Here is a 22,371-nt window from a genome sequence, read left to right on the forward strand (position 1 = left end):
TATTTTTATGCTGCAAGACATAGTAGTTTTTAATGTTTTTTTCTTGTTGTTTGTTATTTTTTTTTTTTTTTTTTTTTTTTTTTTTATTATTAACTATTGTGTTAAAATAAATATCGAAAAATAGCACAATTTGGTCTTTGTGTGATTATTTGGAAATGAACGCGCAGCATCAAAGTAGTGGAAAGAAGAAGACGTGCTGTAACTGCACTGAGATATGTGGGAAAAAATTGATCTCTTGTTTATGAGTTTAAAAAAAGCTGCTGATACCAAACTTTATTTCTTTCACTAAATGAACTATGTTTGTTTTTAGCTTACAGATGAAACGTTTTAATTAGTGTTTTTGTTTAAATACTTTTTATGCAATTAAAGGTGAATCATACTTTTATAGCCATTCAATATTTTAAAAATGCGCTTCTTCCACCCTGCCTCACGGTGGCGCTATTTACTAAATATAGAGGTAGATTCTCTGAAAGGCATTGACCTGTTGACGCGCTTTTAAAGTAGGTTAATGACTGCAATGTTGCCAATCTTGCTTTAATTTTATTACTTTTCCTAAAACATGAGATTCTATCATTAGACGTGAAACTACAGATCCTTTAAATAATGATAAAATATTAACAAAAATAATTAGCCTAAAATAAAAAGTGGCGAACTGGTGACAAGGGGTCTTATTCGCTCCTCCTGTCTCATCAACTTTTACAGCTGCTATAATGACTCCACGGCGTGGTATTTTCACACTGGGCCGTGTGGACACAGTTAAAAGGCAGTGTCTTGTTACACATCGGTCCCGACACAATTCCCCCTCTCCCATCAGTCAGATAGGCTATTTTGGGCTGAGGCTCAGCTGATTGTAGATCTTGACTATTCCAACCCTCCCTCATTTCCCCCCTCTTGTAGTCAGTTGTTCGTGCTTATTAGGAAAAGAGGGAGTTGTCTAACAGCAGAGGGTTGTTTTGGTGACTGTTGGCCTAAGACTGTCCAGTCAGTACTTAAAGATGCTGCTCTCTTTTGGCTGAAGTCATCGAGGTGAAAACTTTTTTGACTGGGTGCTTCCTTTTATTATAGCCAGATCATCCCTGTGTGGGACTACTGTCACAGCTCTTCTGCTGGGCTGGGAGGGAAAGCTTAAACTTCACATTATAGGTGACACATCCTTTTTTCCCCTCTTTATTTTACTCTGTGGATGCCTTCAGTTGCCAACTCCCAACCTGTCTGATCGGCGTCTTTTTGCTGGGTCCTGACGACGAGAAGGATGGAGACGAGCCCCATCCCGGTTGTGACGGTCCAAACCGCCCCCTTCGATGACCAGCGGCCCGGTACCAACGGGCTGCGGAGGAAAACAGCAGTGTTTGAGGGGAAGAAGAACTACTTACAGAATTACATCCAGAGTGTGTTGTCTTCTATCGACCTGAGGGACCGACAGGGCTGCACCATGGTGGTGGGCAGCGACGGCCGCTACTTCAGCCGAGCTGCCATCGAGGTGATAGTGCAGATGGCAGCTGCCAACGGGGTAAGGAAGGGAGAGAGCGACCCCACAAACTGTCACGCATCTGTTCTACTCTATCAACATATTGGAGGCTCCTCTAACCAAGTAGAATGCTATTATCCACCATACATATAAGTACATATACTCTTACAAGCAAACAAGTCGTATTGGTTACTTAAAATGTAGCAATTGTAAGTAGGTTAAATCAAACAATATAGCTGATTATCACATAAGGGACAGAGTGCCTATACAAGAATGTTCAGGGTTAGCAAATTTACAGTATTTGGGAAATATTCTGCTTTCTGGCTCTTAAAAAAAGTCATGAGTCTGATTTATATAATTCCTTGCACTGAAGTAACACCTAAAAATGTGAACTGAAAAAGCCAGCCTCTGATTAATTAAATTAGGAAGATGGAGGAAAAACTCAGAGGACAGGAAACTCCCAACATATCTTTCAAAACGCCTTGCTGTGAGAACTTTGTGATTGGTTTGGACAGCTTCCAAAGGAAAATCTGAAGGGAATATCATTTGTTTTTGAGATCAGACTGTTTTTCTGCTGGCCCCAGCCAAATGTCTCTTGATGTCAGCCTTATCAGCACTTCCATCCATCCTGCTCTATTTTCCTGCCTACGTTTGCCACCCCACCACCACTCTGCCCCTGCATCACTGATACACCTCTCCAGGGCCAAACTGTACACACAGGGGATCCCCTGTCACGGGGTATGGCAAGGAACCAAGAGGAAATTGGGCACAGTTGTACACAACCCAGCCCATCCGCATGTACCTTTGGAATTTGAAATCTAACATGCAACATTGTGAATTTTAGGAGGATAAATTCCTCTTTGGTGAGGACACTTTTATTTAGAGTAGCTGATATGCAGGGGGAATTACTGCATGCAAGTAGAGTACAAAGTATAAATAGAGTGCAACTCTCTTGTGGGAGATCATTTACATATTTAAGCAGGCAGCCAATTAGTAACTTGAGGAATGATGACAAGCGTCAAACATTTTCATATAAGGGAAGAGAAGAAAGTAGGAAAGTACATTTTATTTAACATTAAGGTGACATCGTTCACTGACATACAGCTGAGTCTGCTGTTTTCTAAAATCTTTGCTGTGCAGATTGGTCGCCTTGTAATTGGTCACAATGGCCTCCTATCCACCCCTGCCGTGTCCTGCATCATCAGGAAGATCAAGGCAATCGGTGGGATTATCCTCACGGCAAGTCACAATCCTGGAGGCCCTGGTGGAGATTTTGGAATCAAGTTCAATGTGGCAAATGGAGGTTGGGACAGATTTATAATTCTTTCAGCTTTTGGACTAAGATCATTTTTATGTTTGAAATGAATTCTAGTGCATGTTTAAATGTTCAGATTTCTTTCTTGGACAGGCCCATCTCCAGATACAGTGATGGAGAGGATCCACCAGGTGAGCCGGACACTGGAGGAGTATGCCATCTGTCCAGATCTGCGCATTGATCTGTCTAGACTGGGAAGACAAGAGTTTGATCTTGAGAATAAGTTCAAACCTTTCAGAGGTAAACAACAGTTATAAATGCAGCTAAAACTTTTCTGCATCATCCTAAAAAAAATAAAACAACAATTATATACTTTGGAAAATTGGATTTTTTTGCCTTGTGTGTCTTTCTTTAATGCATAAATAAATGCAACCAACCATACTGTCATCCAGTAATGATTGTTCTTTCTGCGTTTCCAGTGGAGATTATAGACTCAACTGAAGTGTATCTACAGCTGCTGCGAAACATCTTTGACTTCTCTGCTATAAAAAGTCTCCTCACAGGACCAAATCAGCTAAAGATACACATAGATGCCATGAACGGAGGTGAGTTCTGCATCCAATCAAATAATCTCTGAGCCACTGTTAGTATAAATCAAGATAGTTAAGTAATTGTTTCCTCTTTTGTCCCCATTTTCTTTGTTGCAGTGATGGGCCCCTATGTTCGCAGGATCCTGTGTGATGAATTGGGAGCTCCTGCCAACTCTGCTGTCAACTGTGTCCCTCTGGAGGACTTTGGTGGTCGACCTCCTGAGCCCAACCTGACCTATGCCACCTCCCTGGTAGATGCCATGAGAGGAGGTGACTTTGGCTTTGGAGCAGCATTTGATGCAGATGGGGTAAGGCAGCTACAAGAGTTTTTTTTTTTTTTTTAATGACCGTGCTGTTGTAGATAAGTATTTTGTTTACAGGCACAAAAAACTGAATTTACAAAATATTATTTATTAATTAGTAACACTAAAAATGTTGCAAATCTAACTATAAAAAGTGATTTTTGATATGTGCTGTTATTTTCAAACTGTCCAATATTTCTTTAACTGGTAGGGACAAACTCAAATTTATTTGACTCAGGAGAACATTAAATAGATTAAATACCTATATATTTATAAACATTAAATACATTTAAAGATCTGATATTTAAAGCATCAGGTCAGACTCTTAAAGATGATGGATGTACGTCAGGTCTATGGGTCTTTCCCCTGAATTCTTTCTGTATCAAATCTTTTTTCTTGCATTCTGGGCATTTTTTAGGTACAAGTTTGTGCTTTCTTTCTTTTTTGGCATAAAGTTAAGGTTAAAATATTTTTATTTAAATCAAGACATGTCTTATGACAATGAAAAATGCATCTGAATATAATCCAGTGAAGCTCTCTAACATGCTGTATGCTACTCATATATACATGTCATGTTATGTTACATTTCTGATATGATATTTTCCCCCTCTAGGATTGGCTCTTCTATTGTTTTTTGTGTTTTGATTGGTGAAATGATTTTATTGTAAGTAATATATTGTATAAAACTTTCAATATGTGTTTTAGAAATATTTATACTTGGATTAAACTACATATGTCAGTGTTTGGGGGAATTTCTTTTAGGAATCGGGTACATTACCAGTCAAAAGTGTAGACACACTTTCTTGTTAAATCCTATGTGTAATTGTGTCCAAATGTTTGACTTGTGGTGTACATACCAACTAAGTTATTGAAGCTACCCTGGGAAATTAAATTTACTTTGCAAATGAGCAGAAAACATCTGCTGGTTCATATGTTATTTAGTTTCAGTAATCATATTGCTCTTATTTTTCTCCTTTGGTATGCTTAGCAACATGCCTGTGTTTGCACAGAAGAGAGGAGACGCTGTTGACTGTGTGGTGTTTGTGTTTGCCACAAAAGATTCAGTGGTTGTATGAGTTCACATTTCTTATTTTGGAAGTAAATCACAATGCAGTTCGCCCCTGTTAAAAAAAAAAACAGCTGTGAATACTACTGCAGCCTTTTTCTTCGTTCATGGGACACAATGCACTTGTAAAATATTAGAAATATTTAGAAGTTTATAACCGCACCTATGTTTGTTGGACCTTTTTAAGAAAAATTACAATATAAATCAGTCTAACTTTAAATCAAAGAAAGAGGACTAAGTTACCCTCCACCAAGACATACAGATGTATTTATTTAGATTTGTTTGGGTGTCTATAAAAGGAAGAAAGATTAAATGGGGACTTAATAACTGTTTGTCAATGACGATTCATCATGCTGCTAATTTTTTCCAGTGTGTCATACAAGAGATATTTCTACTATTTTTACTCACACACTACACACTTTTTTAAAATTCTTTTTTGGTTTGTTTGAGTTGCTGAGTATTCATGACAACCAAGCAGCATGTGTGAGAATGACTCAATATTAATTATAAAGACTAACAGTTGTTCTAAATAAGTGTGTCCCATAGTGCAGAGTTTCAGGATACACAATGGAATCAACTATGAAACAATGGTTTGTTGTTAGTTTTGGTCTTTTAAGAGGATTTGTTGAGAATTTACTAAAAGAAAGATGTAAACCAGTGATGTTTTTTGCAGTTCCATTTTTCCATCATGGCATTTAAAACTATAACTACCTATGTGATGCTGTGTCATTGTCAGGACCGATACATGATCCTTGGAGAAAACGGCTTCTTTGTGAACCCCTCAGACTCAGTCGCCATCATGGCTGCTAACCTCTCCACCATCCCCTACTTCAGGCAGCATGGGGTCAGAGGCTTTGCAAGGAGTATGGCTACCAGCACTGCCCTTGACAGGTACAGAACACACACACACACACACACACAAATATACAGTCAGTGGATCTAATGAGCCATGTTGCACCACACAGTCTCTTTTCATAAACTTCTGCAGAGTGAGATCTTCAGAGGGCGACGAACACCCTGCTTGAGATCACATCCAAACTCGCTCTCTCACAAACAAATTTACTCACCGCCTTTAAATATGTCTGTTACGTAACACTAGAGCCTGAGAATGTCGAGTGAGAGGATGTGATCGCCGCTAAATGCATCCCATTATCATTGTTCCGTCAAGAGAGATCCCAGCATGATACCCCACTGAGACAGAATGCTGAACAAAGAAAACAAGTCACGAGTTACAGTGAATCAGAAAAAACACACTTCATTTAGATTACAGACTTCATATTATATTATAAAGTAAAATTCAGTTTTCTGTGTTTGAAAATAGACTCACAAAACCTACTCCAGGCTTGCTGCATAAGAAATCAGCAAATCCTTTATTGCTTAAAAAAATGATTGAACAGCCTTCTTTTGCTGATTGAATATTCCCAACTTAGTTGAACAAAAAGACAAAACTAAAAATGTATTTTCTATCACATTGAACTGATCTTAACAGTTTCAGTTTTCAATGTTCAGTTTATTATATGGTTCCATTTCTTTATATCCAATCTTAAGATGTTGTTTTGTATTTCATCAATGATGTATGTTGTCTCTGTTTTATCTTTTACTTTTGGGCCTAAAACTATCTACATTGGTCCACTCTGGCTGTTTTAAGCATGCAGTATTAAGTGTAAGTAATCTTGGTATAGCACTGTCAAGGTTTCACCCCACTCAATGATAATAATACTCTTTTTTTTTATTGTCACTATGCTTGTTTTTCAATGACACAGACCAGTAGATTTTAAGTTTTAAGCCCACTTTATTATACCCCTTATACCATTACTCACCTCCGTCCCAGTCCTCCCCATAATAGCCACTATTATTATTATTATTCACAGTCCTACACAGTTAAACAATCTTCTTGTTTTGTTAAAAAACATAATAAAACAACCCCAGAAAACTCCCTTTTGAGGCAATTCTCATTGGCATTTATTGACTTTTATGACTGCCTGATCCAGACCACTTTTCTGTCTGAGGAACAAGAAAGTTGTCTGCTTAAGGAAATGTGTTTGTCTCTATCAGTGGATGTGTAAAAGCATGTCATACTACTAAATGTGGATAGTGCAGATTCCACATCATATGCACACAGCAACACATAGACCTTATCTAGTACAGTCAGTGTGTGTATTGCTGCATAAGACTGTCTCTGTCTACAATGCTGAATATGTGTTTGAGGGGTAAATATGTGCATTGCTGTATGTTACTAGTGGCAGACTTTAGGGAAGTGTGAACTCACTGCCAGTCCTCAACTCTCTAGATTTCACCATTCTAGATTTTATATGTGAGTTGAGTTGTTAGCTGACAGAATTATCAGTTTTTTGTTTTGTTTTTTGTTGAGACTCCTGTTGACTCGGTGTATAAATAGACACACACAGACCTATGTTCTGTATTACTGTTTGGTGGTGTTGCACTCGTCTTTGCCCAAAGCTGTGTCTTATGACATCTAATTACAATGATCACACAGAAAGAGCCGCTTGTTTTCACTGCTTCCCATTGTTAGCACCACATTATATTATCTCACGTACACATGCACAAACACACACACACACATACTGGCTAAGAATGACTGTCATATGTCCCATTAAACCTTGAACCAATGACCTCTCATACAACACACACACTTACTGCAGATAAAATAGTAAAAGCTAGTATGCAGAAATGTTTTAACAAGTAAAAACATTTCTTTAATCTTTGTCTATTTTCTCAACATTTGCATCCTTAGTATTCATGACAGCATACATTTAATTTCCTGTAAACTGTAACCTGTTCTGTAATCTGCCGAAAAGTAGAATAAACTTACAGAATGATGTCTGGTTTAGATAGCATCTACCACAGACCACAGATAGTATCAGGCTCTGTGGTCTCCAGACAGCTTTATCACACAGAAATTGCAATTTATATGACATTTTTCTTTACCAGAACACCAAAGGGTTTCAAGTTTTTTACAAACTACAGTGCAACTACTGTAGTTCCTCTTCTATAATCACTGGCTGATACTTGCTGACCTTGTTCCAGGGCATGCTCACTTTGTTCAGCTCTCAGCTGAACACTAATGTACATGTCTGCATGTCACTGACAAAGTCCAGGAAGTGTTGGGGGATTTAATGGTCTGATGCTAGATGCTGGAGTCCAACCAAACGTCAGCCTTTTTAGGAGAGCATGTGTCTGAGAGGTTAGACTTAGCAACCCTTCCTGCAGTAAGTATATGCATCATGAAATTGTAATAAATGTGGTGGTTTATACACTGTATTCAGTTAGATGCATTTAGAGGGAAAAAGGACAAAGTAGTGACTTTTAAGAGGATGTTTCATCTTTCAGGGAATTGATAGGATCAGTTAGACAGGAGGAGCTTTTAGCTGTCAAAGCTACCATTCTTGGCTTCTCTGTGGGTGTCTGTGTTGTGGGCAGGAGAGCATGTGTCTCTGTGGGCACTTACTGAGCAAGGGCTGATGCAGCAAAGGAGGAAGGGAAAGAAGGGTAGTGAATTGTGATAAAGGAAACATCTGCCTCTCCTTTAACAGGTCAGGAGATGGGAGGATGTAAGGACAGAAGAAAGCTAAGCTGCTGGTCAGCATGTTAACAGTCTGAGGCCAACAACTGACAAATCCTTTTTGTTGTGCAGTTGCAAATTGTTTAAATACCACTACTGAAGAAGATAGTTCTTTAAGATGCATTTTATGTTAGTTTTCCAGCTGAATTTCAGATTAATGAGACATCTTCCTGGCAGTGCTGCATGATCTATAAGAATCTAAAGAAATCCTGTGACAAATGTACATATTGTACATATTCACAGAAGTTCAGACTTTAACCCAGTATGAGGTTAATAAGACTTTCCAAAGCCAGTGTGGTAAGACTGTGTTTGTTTCTATTAATAACTTAAAAGGTTCAGTTAAGCTTTCAAGATAAACTGTGAGAGACTGTCATCAGCGTAACATGTTGAATTATACAACAATATTTTGATAGGAAACAAGCGGAAGGTAGCCAACTCAAACACCAACCTAACACACACCCTTTCCCCTTGATAGATTATTATTAGATCTTAGTACATCTTTACAAAGTCATAGAAAACTGCTTTCAGCTAATGTCAAAAAGACATTTTGTTACTGACTCCCTCAACCGTGTTTGTAACAGCTTTCACTGAATTTAAAAAGAACTTGAAGTTCTTGATTTAACATATTATTGCTGCCTTGTTTGTCGATGGCTCTAGTTATTAGCATTCAGCTTCTACTTCTGCCACAAACATTTAAAGTAAAGCTTAATTATTCTGCACTTTTTGCATAAATGCCATTTATCAGTCTAAGTCCTGACTCAGGTGACATCACCAGCTGGAGATGATGAATGATAAACCACAAAGCCAAGGGATGTTATGTTTGGTAAAACATTATTCCAAGTCTAGAAGCTGGCTATACTTCACACTACAGATGTTGATCCATTTACCCTGATTCTTTCCTTTGCTGTTAGAAGAAAATGGACACTATCAACTGTAAAAATATCCACCAGGCTTGGCTGGTGTAAAACTATGTTTAGTATTTGTTTGAATATTGAAAAGCCTACTTGTAGTGGTATATAATACAGTAGATATGAAAGCATAAATTATTTAATTTCTACTTGTGATCATGTTATCCAATTTCAGTTTCATGGATACAGTTATCAAATAAGTAAACATGATTACACTGATTTGCACCCAAATTTTTTGCAGTGTTGTTATAAACCGAGAGATGCTGCGGTGCTTATTTTGGCCGAGAACGTGCCATTTAAAACGTCAAAAGCTCATCAGAGAGCCACAGATTGTTTTCTTTTCAAGAATGCCAAGCTTTCCGTTTCAGTACTTAGATCCCCAGAGAGCGATAAAGCTGGTTTACTCTTATTTGGTCATTTATCCTATTCTCTTGTAAACAACTGCACAAAGCACCATGGGGTTTATTTATGTGCATGATGATTATGTGGAGGATTGTACCACCACATTACAGCCCTGAAAACTACCCATATTCACATTTATCACTTTGTGGATTCCCACAAATTGACATAGCCACATGTTTGTTCCTTTTACGGGAGTATCTGTTTTGTTGGTCTGAATATTCTGTCCACCAGTTCATCGCTAAAGGAAGTGTGTTTATATTTTGAGGTGATCTCCGTGGTGATGTTGGAATTGAGGAGAGATCTGTGGGTCAAGGAAATGAAATTGTACATTCATCTTTGTTGCAAACGAAACATCTGTGTAAACAGGTTTTCTGGCTGTGTATTTAATATCATACTTGACTGTAGGCTCAGCTGTTAGTAACTTATAATTCAAATAAAAAAAAAGTTATTTAAGAATCACACACCAAACTTCTGTAAGCTTTGTCAGGTTTTTGAACAATATCAAAAAAATATCTAATTGTGATTTTCTTTACCAATGTTGTGATTTGGTTTGCAATTTAACATTTTAAATCCCAGCTCCCACACAGAACTTCGTGTCTATCACACAGACGCTGCTGAACGACCTGAATCTACTGTCTTGGTAATAATTTCTGAGCTATATTAGGCTACGACTTAAAATGAAACCAATATACTTTTTAAGTTTAATTAACTTTACACGTTGACTGAGATCTGAACTTTAAGAATATTTAGAGCAACTCCACTCAGTAAAACAGTTTTTATTTAATTCATCAGGACATTTCAGAAGTTTTCTGTCCTCAATGTTTTTTGTCACAGCATTTCATCATTTATTGAAAATAAGTCCCAGAAGCCCATCCAGGAAAATGAGAAGGGAGTCATCCTCACTTTCTATGCAGTTTGACACCCAAACTTAGGGCAAATTCACACCAGCCTTTTGTCAGTCCCTCTTGCAGTTAAACAAGTAGTGTGCAGTGTGTATCTGAGTCTATTTTTCCTTCAGAAAAGCTACTTTCTGTGTCTGGAAACCATGCTTTTAGAGGGACGAGAACAGACTGAAACAGTTGTGGGCCATAAAACAAGATGTTGTTGAAATGCTCCCTGAAACTGGGGCTGAATGCATAAATCCTGTCAAAGTAATTCAACTGTATTTAACAGTTAGTTTCCTGTATATTTGCACAGTTTATCAGATTGTGTCTTGTTCTCATTTATCTGCACCTTCATCTCTCTCTGTGACCACATATATTAACATACTGAATATGCAAACACATTCCCTTTTCTTCTCCTTCTTTTTCTTCTCCTTCTACATGACTCAAGCTCAAACATCAACTAAAAGGTCGAATCTCTTTGTTCCTGCTGCCTTTTGCCTTATTAAGTTATTGGATGAACTGATGACAAATTACACCTGCCATGCAACATTTGGTTTGCTTCATTTCAAAGGTCTTTGTGTTTGTGTGTGAGCTTATCTTTATGTTGAAAACTGGTAAAAGTCTGATGGTAGATATCAAAGAGAAATAAACACGTTGTGTGTTTATTTTTAAAAGTATAAACTTTGTTTCTGTTTCTCCCGTTTCTTCTTTTTTGTTTGTAGGGTTGCCAAAGCCCTGAAACTTGCACTGTATGAGACACCAACTGGCTGGAGGTACTTTGGAAACCTGATGGATTCTGGGCGTTGTTCCCTGTGTGGGGAGGAGAGCTTTGGGACAGGTGTGATCTACTGCAGCATGTATACTGCAACAAAACATGGAGCACTCATAAAGAGAGATTTGTAATCAATGAAATGTAATCCATACATATGTTGAATTAATTCAAAGGCAGGACTAGTTTTTTACAGATGGTGAGGAAAAGGTCAAGGATTCAAATCTGTTCACTGACTTGGAAAATTTGAGTTGCTGTTTGGCATTACTATTTCACATCCCCACATTTACCAAGCTCTTATAATATAAAAGAATCCCAACAGTAAAGACTTGTGGGGCAAAAAAAATCACCATTGATCCACTGATGAATAGTCAAACAGGTTGTAACCAGATACCAACTTAAAATTACAAATTTGTTTTAGTTCCGATCTATTTCAGGTCTACAATTTTAAGCAGCACATCCTGACAGCCCGCAGCTCCAGTGCAAGCTGCCTAATAGATGAGAAGGCTCTGACCCCGACTGCATGTGTAAATAATCCTCATTCTTCTGCTATAAAAGGAAACAGGGGCTCCCTGAATCACCGCAACATGCCGACAGGCCTCTAGTAGCTGTGCCTTTTAACAGATGCAAATGCAGACATGCACGTAGATGGTTGGAAAGTAGAAGTAACATCCATGCATGAATGATAATTCTATATATTTGCTGTTGCTCCATATCTATATATTCATTGAATCAAATCAGAAACAGATCTGCTTATCTGTTTCTGAACTGGCATAAAATTTAACTTTTGCTTTCTTCGTTGGTGTGGCTTTTTTTGCTCATATTTTCTTTATGAGGATAACAGAAAAAAATAGAAGAAGTCCAGGTGGTGCACACAGGAGAGAAGAAAAAAGCAGAAAGGACGGGGTGGTGGGAGAGCCCAAATGTAAAAAGTATTGACAAGAACAGGAGAGGGGGAATAAGCAGAGACTTAGAGAACCCAGAGGACTATGGGAGCTCACTCATTGTCTATCCTTGTAAGGCAAAAAGCTCAGAGGGAGCCCTGTAGAGTAAATCATCAGAGCTTTACACCACACCAAGTCTTAGACACAGAGCATGAGCAGAGCATTTAACTTGACCTTTCTTTGCAGGCTTTGTTTAAAAAAGAGCTAGTTAATGTTGCAGAGACCTTTTGTTTCTTTGTGTTGACAGCAATTTCCCAAAAAATTAAAATTAAAAACTGGGAGAAAACAAAATGGTTTCAGCTTTGCAAAACAATCCATGTTATAATAACTATGACCTTTATTATGTCATACTACTGTGTTCAGCCAGAAATACGCTTGTTTACTTCTTGTTAACACTTTTTAAGAGCTTCATAGCAGCAGGTCATATAGTGGCAGAGTTAAGCTGAACAGAAATGCTGTAATGAGTTATAGCTGATGTACTTTCCTGATACAGATCTTGGATCTGTTTTATAAGCTGACTCCCTTTGATTCTTCCCCTCTGAGACTGAGTGAGAGACAAAAGGAGGCAGACAGTGAGGCAGGGATTAGTTCATGACAGCTGTCTGTTTCCTAACAGCTGTACAGTGACAGAGCAGGATACAGGGCTAGAAAATACTTTTCTTATTTTCAGTGTTCAAAGAGTTAAAAAGAACATTTCATACAATAAAAGGAGCACATTTCTGTCAATAAATTGTATGACAATTCCACTCAGACTGGTAGCTATCAGAAAGTTAGTCCATTTTCCACTTCAGGTTCTTGCATTGAAACATTGCTGACACATTCTTAACCTAAGAGATACCTTTACTATGCAGCTGTCTCTGTGAACAGCGATAGCTCCCCAGTTAAGAAGACAGCGGGTGTGATCAGCTCTTCAGTTTGCATGTATGTGTGTCTTGGGAAGGCAACACACATGGTTTTTGTTGGAATGTTTGACTTTGTCTTCAGCGACTCTCTGGTTTTCTTTAACAAGGAAAATATTGAGCTAAACTGAACTGCAATTAATCACTGAATGACTCTGACTTTACAATAATTAGTAAAACAGTTTTGACGCCTCAGGCAAGTCTGAGACATCTAAGTTTCCAAGCTAAGCTCAGTACAGTCCAGGAGAAGCCAGGAGATGTTAGCTTAGCATAAAGACTAGATTTGTCTGATAAAAAAATCACCATCTATGACGATCACTAGTCATTTTTAAACAGGTCAGCTTCATAACATTGGGATTCAATTCCAAAGTGTAAAATAATTTTTTTTTCAAGAAACCTTTATTTTTGTGTTTATACTCCAGGATCCAACCATATTCGTGAGAAAGACGGCTTGTGGTCAGTGTTGGTGTGGTTGTCCATCATAGCAGCCAAAAAACAAGGAGTGGAGCAGATTGTCAGAGAACACTGGGCCAAGTTTGGACGCAACTATTTCTGCAGGTGACCTGCTGAGTGATTGCTCTGAAAGACATTCAGTCAGCTGTTTTCATCATGATGCATTATTATTTAAATTCACTGCACTCACTTGACTCGCTTGAATAATAATAATCTTTATCTGCTTAGAAGCATATATGGTATTTTGCCATATAATGGCATATGCCTTCATCTTTATCCAGAACTTCTCACTGATTTTCAGTTGTCCTTATTTAACCTCTGGTCTGTGACAGTTACTGCAGTCAGTGTTACCATTAATAGTTGCTGCAACTCTTCATGTTCCCACAGTGATTTTTTCTAAAGTAATGCACATTTCCCACAAGACATAGATGGAGAGAACATAATGGACAGGACAAGGACCGTGTCTCCTCAAAATCTTTAAAACATCTGTTCATATCATGGCTTAAAAATAAGCCATCACCCTGAGAAAGCTATTCTGCTAGTTTAAGGCTCTTTTAAGTGCCACCATAATACTTTTAACTGGCTTGAGTGAGCCAATAGATTCTAATGAGACAAAAGAAAATTATTTCTTTATTACAGAGTTTTCTCGTCACTTCTCTCTGAAGTTATCATTGCTTCATCACTTGTGTATCTGTGTTTTCATTTTATTTTTTTTATCTTGTACATGTCAGATTTGACTATGAAGGGCTTGACCCTCGTGCAGCCTTCTACCTGATGAAGGATGTTGAGGCTGTAATGTCAGACAAAGCATTCACCAGTCAGAAGTTTGCTGTTGGGGACCACATCTACAGCGTGGAGAAGGCTGAGAACTTTGAGTACATTGACCCCGTGGATGGAACAGTGGCTCGAAATCAGGTCAGTGTGGGAAGGCTGAATTAGAAAAGAAATTTTTTGTTTTTTAAATTACTGTTTAGAATATTTCAGGATGGAGTCTATATGGAATATGTTGCAAAAACAAAACAAAAAGCAAATCAATAGCTTAATTTGTGTAAAAGGGAATTTCTCCAGCTAATTGAAATGCTTGTTATATTACTGATGCTGTAATTAAAATGTGGTCAGTTTTCACATGCAAAGTGATGCATGAAAATTACCTTTTTTTTCTATTTGGATGATGCTAGTCTTGTTAAATTTACATATCACCACCTTCCTAAAATAATGGCCTAAGTAAATTTTTTACAAAAAATTATTTATTTTTTGCCTAAACAATCTTTTTGTGATGCTGGCACCCCCTGATAATGTCCCCAACATCCACACATGAACAGATCATATTATGAACTGTTCATCTAAGGATATTGGTGACATTATCAGAGGTGGCTAGCATCACAGTAAGATGGTTTAAGCAAAGAAATATTTTTTGTAAAAAAATTACTTAGGCCATTATTTTAGGAAGGTGACGATATTGGACTACATTTGCTTCCCCATTGAGAAGTTTTACATTGTGTGTGTTTGATGCAAGTTTAAAAAAAAAAAGCTGCTTACATGTCACATTAATATTTAGCATACTGGTTACCATGAAAAAGTTCACCATTTTTAGTTGACTAATATTATTGGCAGCTTATTTGCTATTCAACAACAATAAGGTGTGTGTAGAACTTCACTGATGTTTCACAGTGTAGAGATAATCAAGCTTAGCCCTGGCATGTTTATTCCTCAGATATCCAATGTGTTGCTCATGCAACAGTAAGTTTGACACACTGCTAGCGGCGTCAAACTCATGTTATTTTTTGTTTGTGAAATTCATCTGTTTTATTAGTGGCTCTGGCATCTGAAATACTCACAAAATGAACTTTGTAGCTGTAATATTTGACTTAAGAGCAAACACAGCTTTTACAAAATCTCCAATATAAGGGGGCAGGAGGATATCAGTGGATTCATTAGGGGGAATTTATGATAATACAGATTCAATTTCCTTTTGATTCCCCTCAGATGTATTTTTAGTTTTGTTCTCAATCATCACTTGATAAGGTTAATGTACCAAAAATGGCCGTGTTTAGTCACTAAACTACTTGGTTATGGTGGTCCCTCCATAGCCCATCTCATGACATGTAAACCCTACCTGTGGATGCTAAGGTCCTTGCTACAACAGGTATTGGTTTGAGTCCAGCTATCATCTTCGTGTCACTCCTAGTTTGCTGTATTTCCTCAGTTGTCTATCCAAAGCAATTTAAAGCAAACAAACAATACAGTTAGACTGAAGAAAAAAATAATTGATTTAGCTTAAAATATACCTTGTCAGAAGTTTTATTGTCAGTTTTGAAGAATCAGTTTCTATTTACTGGTGATAGGTTGCGAACAATAAAACAAAACTCTGTCATCTTAAGAATAAAAATATTTATTTTTTAAATCATTAGCATTAGTAGCAATGACCACATTCTACTGAAGCATATAACTGTATGGGGTGGATGACATCTTTCTAATGGCCTGAATTTTTACTTGAACTTAGACTAGTTACCCAAAATTGAGAATGAAACAAAAAGGACTTTATGTGCAGGCTTCTAGAAAAAGTAATAGTTGTAATAGAAATCTAAGATCGCACTGAGTTTAAACTATAAAGAGTGATCCCAAAAACTGGTTCACATCAGGTTAAATCTGCCTGAAGGTGTCTCACAAATACTCTCTCTTCTTCTTTATACACTTGTATTCCAGACCACCCACTGCAAGGCTCCATGTCTGGACATGATGGACTATCTTTCATTTTAAACTATAAACACTTCTATACACACAGGACCTGCAGCATATATCCCTACAAACACTGATAAGTTGCTTGGCCAGTGTAACCTTCCTATCAACCTACTTTCTCTCACTTGTTCTCTCTGAAGTTTACCCAGCTGACAGTACACAAATGTGTGGAAACTCATGGTGTCGACAACTATTAGCTCTTGCCCCACCTTATACCACACACACAGTCATGTGTCTGTGACTTCAGAGGACATTACACTGACTTGTGGTCATTTCCTGATTACTTATCTTGATCATAACTGCTACTTGCATGACCATAAGTCTGACCTAGACTTAACCTGAGCTAACTATAATTTTACCAATGTCTTTTGAATCACAAGGTCTTTATTTAGCCAGATTTAGGTCCCCACAACATGAGTGAAATCAGCTCACACACTCATTCTGCATATGAATGTGTACATTCCACCACGTGAGGAAGTGTAAACACATGAATACCCTTTCAGGGCTTCCCTGTGTTCACACTTGGGTTTATTGTTGACCTCCTTCTGGAGACAATGCTCCTTGCTTCCCTGCTGCATAATATTTCACTTAGTAACCATGGATACAGTAGGTCCACAACTAGTTAGTCACCCCAAAATGGTAAATCCTCAGCCCCCTAGTTGCCCCAGTGAATGTTATTACAGCACACATTCCTCCCAGGACAGAATTATATCAGCTGTCGTCTCACTTTGCAGCCTCTCTGTTTCAAGGGGGAAACGCTGGCACTCAGACACAAACACACTCAAACACACAAGACAAAGCTTGGGAGATTTACACAGCAGGGGAATGGCAGCTTTTTGTAGTCAACTACTGAAATAATTTAGCATTGTCTGCATATCAGACAGACAATTGACGGATTTAGACAGATTCTGCCCTTTGCTTTTGGAAACACCATCGAAATAAGAAACTGATAAGAACATAAATATTCATAATTATGACATAAAAACATTTGAAATGGAATTTACAGTGACACCTGCTTTATATATATATATATATATATATATATATATATATATATATATATATATATATATATAAGTTGAGATGGGGCAACAATAGACCTAAAAAGGAAGTGGTACTAATATAAAACAGCTGTACGAACATGTTGAAACTAATTTTAATTGGCAACAGGTCAGTAAAATGATAAAAGAGTACCTTAGAGAGGCAGAGTCTCTTAGAAGAAAAGATAGGTAGAGGGAACATGATCAATAATGTGCTAGAATCTACACTTATAAATTTTCGAGCAATTTTGCAACAATGTACTGTTGTGAATAAAATATTGTTTTAAGTGATTTACAAATACAGACATGGCTAGATAACACCACCCATAGCTGTATTTCTTTTGTAGCTAATTTAGTCACTTTAGCCTCCCCACTGAATTGACTCTGGTTCGTTAACCGGCTGTTTCAGGTTTCTGTTAAACTTGATGTTGTAATAAAAATAAAACCCTTAAGGATGCCAACTATTTTGTTTTTTAGACCCAAACATATGTTTTAAATGTTCCAAATACCTTCACATTAGGTACACACGTGTAAATATGGCACATTATTTTTAGATAGTTTATACTCTAATGATAACCTCAGAGTTGTGTAGCTGATGGTGTCTTAACACACACCAACCAGACCTCTGGTAACTGCTACTCTATTGTTAGAGATGACACTACATCAGTTAGAAAGACAGACATCCAGGCAGACAGTCAGACATCTCTCATCATCGCTATCTCTCTTTACTCATAATCTGACTTCCTCCTATCTGCCAGAGTCATAATAAAGGTGAGAAGGCAGGCGGTCCATAACTTTTTCTTTTAGTAATATAAACATTAAACAGAAGGCAGAGTTTGAATGTTTTTCAGCTGTTAGACCAGGGCAATGCAATCTGCTGACCTTTAAATAAATGTATATAAAACTCTGTGATGATGATACATTTGTCAAATTTAAAGGCATGTAATATTTAGGATGGGAATAAAAAAAGCTCTTAACAATGATAGCTGTCAGTCTAGATAATTCTATAAAAAGTGTCAAACACTGAACTCCTCATTCTTGTTTTTCTCTCCAAACATCTAGCTGTCCTTAACATTTTGAGTTTGTATTTTGCAATTGGGATAAGGAAAGGGATACTTTGGAATTTTGGATAGATAAGCATCATCACACATCCATTTGTCTAACAGTGTTATCTCAACTATGTCAGCAAACTGGAGTTGTGGTGGGTTACCCCATCCCAACAACATCCTGTTTTTGCTTGAAGATTCTGTTGTTAAGTTCAATGAGTGGAGAGTAGAGGCCAAAAATGTGCATGTTGTTTATAAATGTGATATTTCACTAGTTTAGAGTCAGGGCTGTTGTTAATTTAAGGGAAAATTAAATTAAAACCTTGATCCGCTGAACCAAATGTTGACATGTGAATTCAATTTAGGGATCCTGCTGAAATGTCATTTGACTTTTATGATTATGACCTTCTACATCTTTAAAGTCTACATAACAAGGTATGTTTGTGTGCTAGGCACCTAAGATATTAAGTTTAAACACAGAGGCAACAAAACATGCACTGAGAATGACACCTGGTGGCCATTTGCCTTTACTGCACATGTAAACCATAGATTAAAATTTCATTTTTAATGTCCTTTTTAGTGTTTTTAGTGTTCATTTCACTTCTAATTCAAATCCTCCACAGCATTTTTATTTTTAATATTTGTTTTTCCATACTTGTAAAATGACAAGTATGGAAATTTGAGATTTGTGTTTTTTTTCCTAGGGTTTAAGGATTGTCTTCAGTGATGCATCCCGTCTGGTGTTTCGGATGAGCGGAAGCGGTGGAGGGACGGGCGCCACCATCCGAATTTATGCTGAGAGCTTTGAGAGAGACCCCGAGAGGCACAATAGAGAGACTCAGGTACAGAGATTCTCCATAGTGGGTTTGTGGACTTATTCTGTTCGTATGCCTAAATGCAGTTCTGAGGATTCTCTTACATCTCACCTTAAAATTATACTACTTTTTTTTTATCACCTTGTGTGCAGCATGAAAAGGTAATATGCATTGTTCGGACCATTTTACAGCACTTCCATTAAAACAACTCCTTTATATATTGTACATAAATAAGAAATCATATGCGACCAAACCATATCTGCCTTTTTAGTTCAGTAGTCATGATTTTTCTCTAAAATTACCTTGCTTTTCATCTAGCAAATATCAAAGAATTGGTGCAGCTGCAAATTGACAGAGTTGATTGACTGTAGACTTTGGAAAGTTTCTGGTGTGGTTATAGTTTCTGAGATAGGTAGAGTACTTTAAACATATTCAAGGGTTGTAAAACTGAAGTCATGATACCTACATGGTCTTATTTAGGTTTGGCCTTTTAAACACATGACATTGTCAAACAGTATGTGTCTCTGATCTGGTTAAAGAGCCCCTTTATGTATTCATCTTTCTGTAAGTTAAAAGACATCAGATAACTTCAGCATCTACGTTTTACTGATCAGTAAAAGTTAGAAGTAGTTGCAAGAATAAGTCAATTGCTGATTCTTGGTTTATGTTATTATTAGATATCAAAATGGTATCACTAATTTGAAGATAAATACCCTTTGTGTTTTTTTCTTTGGATACATTGATTTAATAATTAAAATAGATTTGCAGGATGGACTAACCACCATAATACACTGAGGTTGTACTGATGAGTAACACTTGAATTATTGTGGTTGCTCTGTTGGATTATTCAGTGAGATTTCAGTGACTCTTCAGACTTCTATAAATACATTTTTAACCATTCATTAAAGCCACGTGCTTCAGTTGACATGCAATCCACATTTTTCTTGTCTTTCACAGTTTTGTATTTTAGTTGCATTTGTATGTGTTTGTTGTAATATAGATATCAGAGTAATATTCCATCACACTGTGCTGTGCTATGGTTAAAATAACACAGTAACGCGACCCCCCTGAGTCATGGTTTCATATCATTTTTGAATGGTCTAGAGAGACATGCAGAGCACGCAAGTGAAACAAATGCATTTACTTCCTGCACTGTGTTACCATCTAAGTTGTTTTTACTCCCAATGCATTCTTTAGATTTAATAGGTTTAATTTGAAGACATATTTAAATTGTTTCAAGATATTTTGTTGGATCTAAGCTTGTTTAAACTCATAGTGCAGGGCAGCTTCTGCTATCTGCTTATTCTACATGCCTTAAATCACTGCTTTGCAAACACTGATATTTCAATGATAATTAGAAAAACTTACTTTGAGGAAGCCATTCAGCCTTGTTGTTTCCATTTTATAGTTTCTGAATTGATTTTCTGTACCATAAAAATAATTAGTTTTAAAAAAGTAAGTGAAAGCCTCTGTGAAGTAATCTGCGCTGGGCTTGGTTTAACTACAGCTTGATATGCATTCTATTTTAGTTCTTGATATTATATGACGTGTGCGTCTAATATCCTGTGTAAGAAATACTTAGTTTTTTTACTAACTTATTCTTATAAGTTCCTTTTTAGATGTTGAGGACGCTGCAGTATGCTCCTCTGAAATGCAGTGGAAAGGCACCATAAAATACATTAAGCCTAATTAAATCATTAGTAGGGCTGCTAGTGTCTTTCCAGAGAGACAGAGATATATTTTTAACGGCCTGAGGGACATTTATTGCTTACTAGCAACTGGAGTTTTGTTTCCTGGAAGCATTTTAGTTGAGAAAACTGATCAATAATGTTGAAGTCCTGCAATTTATCTAAGTTTCGAATTCTTTTTTTTTTTTTTTTTTAAATAAAAAAAAATGCAAAGCGATACATGGATTGTCAGTTTCAAATGTATTCTGATATGCCTTGCAAAAAATACATTTAAATGGAGAAAACTATTTAATAAATGTGCAATACAATGCTTGTTTTTTAATTTATTTTTTATTGTAAGAGCCAGACTTCCTTTTGGCTCAGGTTCAGTGCCGTTTAACATGACCATGAACTCACTGCAGTTCAAAGCTGTTTTGCCGTTTGTTTTTTGCTGCAGGTGGTGCTCGGTCCTCTTATTGCCATCGCCTTGAAGATCTCTAACATTCATGAGAGGACAGGACGCCATGGTCCAAACGTCATCACATGAGCCAGCAGGGGTGACACAGAAACACTCGTGTGCACACATGAAATATGCATCTACCTGCTCACTCTGAGAAAATTATATTCAAATTACCCTGTGTTGTACTTATCAACTTTTTTTAATCCCTGTTTTTGCAGCTTCAGTCCTTTTTTTTCACTTTTCTTTTAATTGTGTCAAACTGAGATGTTTTCTGCTGGACTGCTGGACTTCACTCAAAAACCAAACTCATGTTGCACCAAGTTATTTCAAGTTATTCTATCATCTATCGTCTATTAAAACACCAAAGGTATCTCATTGTGGCTATGGATAAATGATGACAAATATGCAAACAATAAATACAATATGAATGTGCATGATTATTAGCATTTGTGATGGTTTAGGGTTTAATTCAATGAGAGGATGCAAAAATATGTTCTTGTTTACTGAAAGTACAGTGTTCACTTTTAATATTTTTATTTCACTGTTTCCCATAACATAATCATTTTTATTAATTTAATTCGTAAGGTGAATTATTATACCTTGCGTCCTATTTACTTTTCTACTTAAGGGCAGGGTATTCAAACTGTGAAGTGGCTAATGGTAAGACAAGGAAGAAGAAAAAAACATTCAAAATTATATTTGGCTTTAAAAGAAAATCTAAATAAACATTATTGTGTGTTGTGGTTGTGGTCTTCTTTAGTGCTTTAGTGAGGAAGAATGGAATTTAATAAATACATGAGAGTGATGTACTTTATTTTGTAGGACTTGATTAAACAAGCTTGTCATAATTAAGACTGTCATGCCACTGAGATGGTGAGGAACAGCACCTGCTTTTGAGCTGAGCAGAAAATGTGTTGAAGGTATTGTGTAGCAGTAAGAAATGAAGAGTGCTGATCTTTATACAGCCTGAACAAGATATGGAGAACAGGAACTCATAAACCTCCTGATTACTGTCATCGTGAGTTGAGGATATGCCAGTGGATATCCGCAAGGATGTTTTTACTGAGTGTATCAGATGTTA

General features: G+C 37.0%; 1 protein-coding gene across 1 annotated transcript; it reads left to right on the forward strand.

The window, feature by feature from the left end:
• The first annotated feature begins 922 nt into the window (after positions 1-922).
• pgm5 (phosphoglucomutase 5) lies at positions 923-22,029 on the forward strand. Its single transcript, XM_042000612.1, has 11 exons — positions 923-1,510; positions 2,609-2,771; positions 2,877-3,023; positions 3,203-3,328; positions 3,431-3,621; positions 5,418-5,572; positions 11,181-11,296; positions 13,493-13,628; positions 14,255-14,438; positions 19,053-19,190; positions 21,288-22,029. The coding sequence occupies exons 1-11, from the start codon at positions 1,253-1,255 to the stop codon at positions 21,375-21,377; spliced, it is 1,704 nt and encodes a 567-aa protein (XP_041856546.1). The 5' UTR covers positions 923-1,252; the 3' UTR covers positions 21,378-22,029.
• The last annotated feature ends 342 nt before the right edge of the window (positions 22,030-22,371 follow it).

The sequence above is a fragment of the Melanotaenia boesemani genome, chromosome 11, assembly GCF_017639745.1.
Source record: "Melanotaenia boesemani isolate fMelBoe1 chromosome 11, fMelBoe1.pri, whole genome shotgun sequence".
Lineage (NCBI taxonomy): Eukaryota > Metazoa > Chordata > Actinopteri > Atheriniformes > Melanotaeniidae > Melanotaenia > Melanotaenia boesemani.

Coding starts and splice junctions, on each gene's coding strand:
- pgm5 (XM_042000612.1), top strand. CDS start 1,253: ATGGAGACGAGCCCCATCCCGGTTGTGACGGTCCAAACCGCCCCCTTC. Junction 5,573..11,180: donor ACCAGCACTGCCCTTGACAG/GTACAGAACACA, acceptor TTTTGTTTGTAG/GGTTGCCAAAGCCCTGAAAC. Junction 14,439..19,052: donor GAACAGTGGCTCGAAATCAG/GTCAGTGTGGGA, acceptor TTTTTTTCCTAG/GGTTTAAGGATTGTCTTCAG.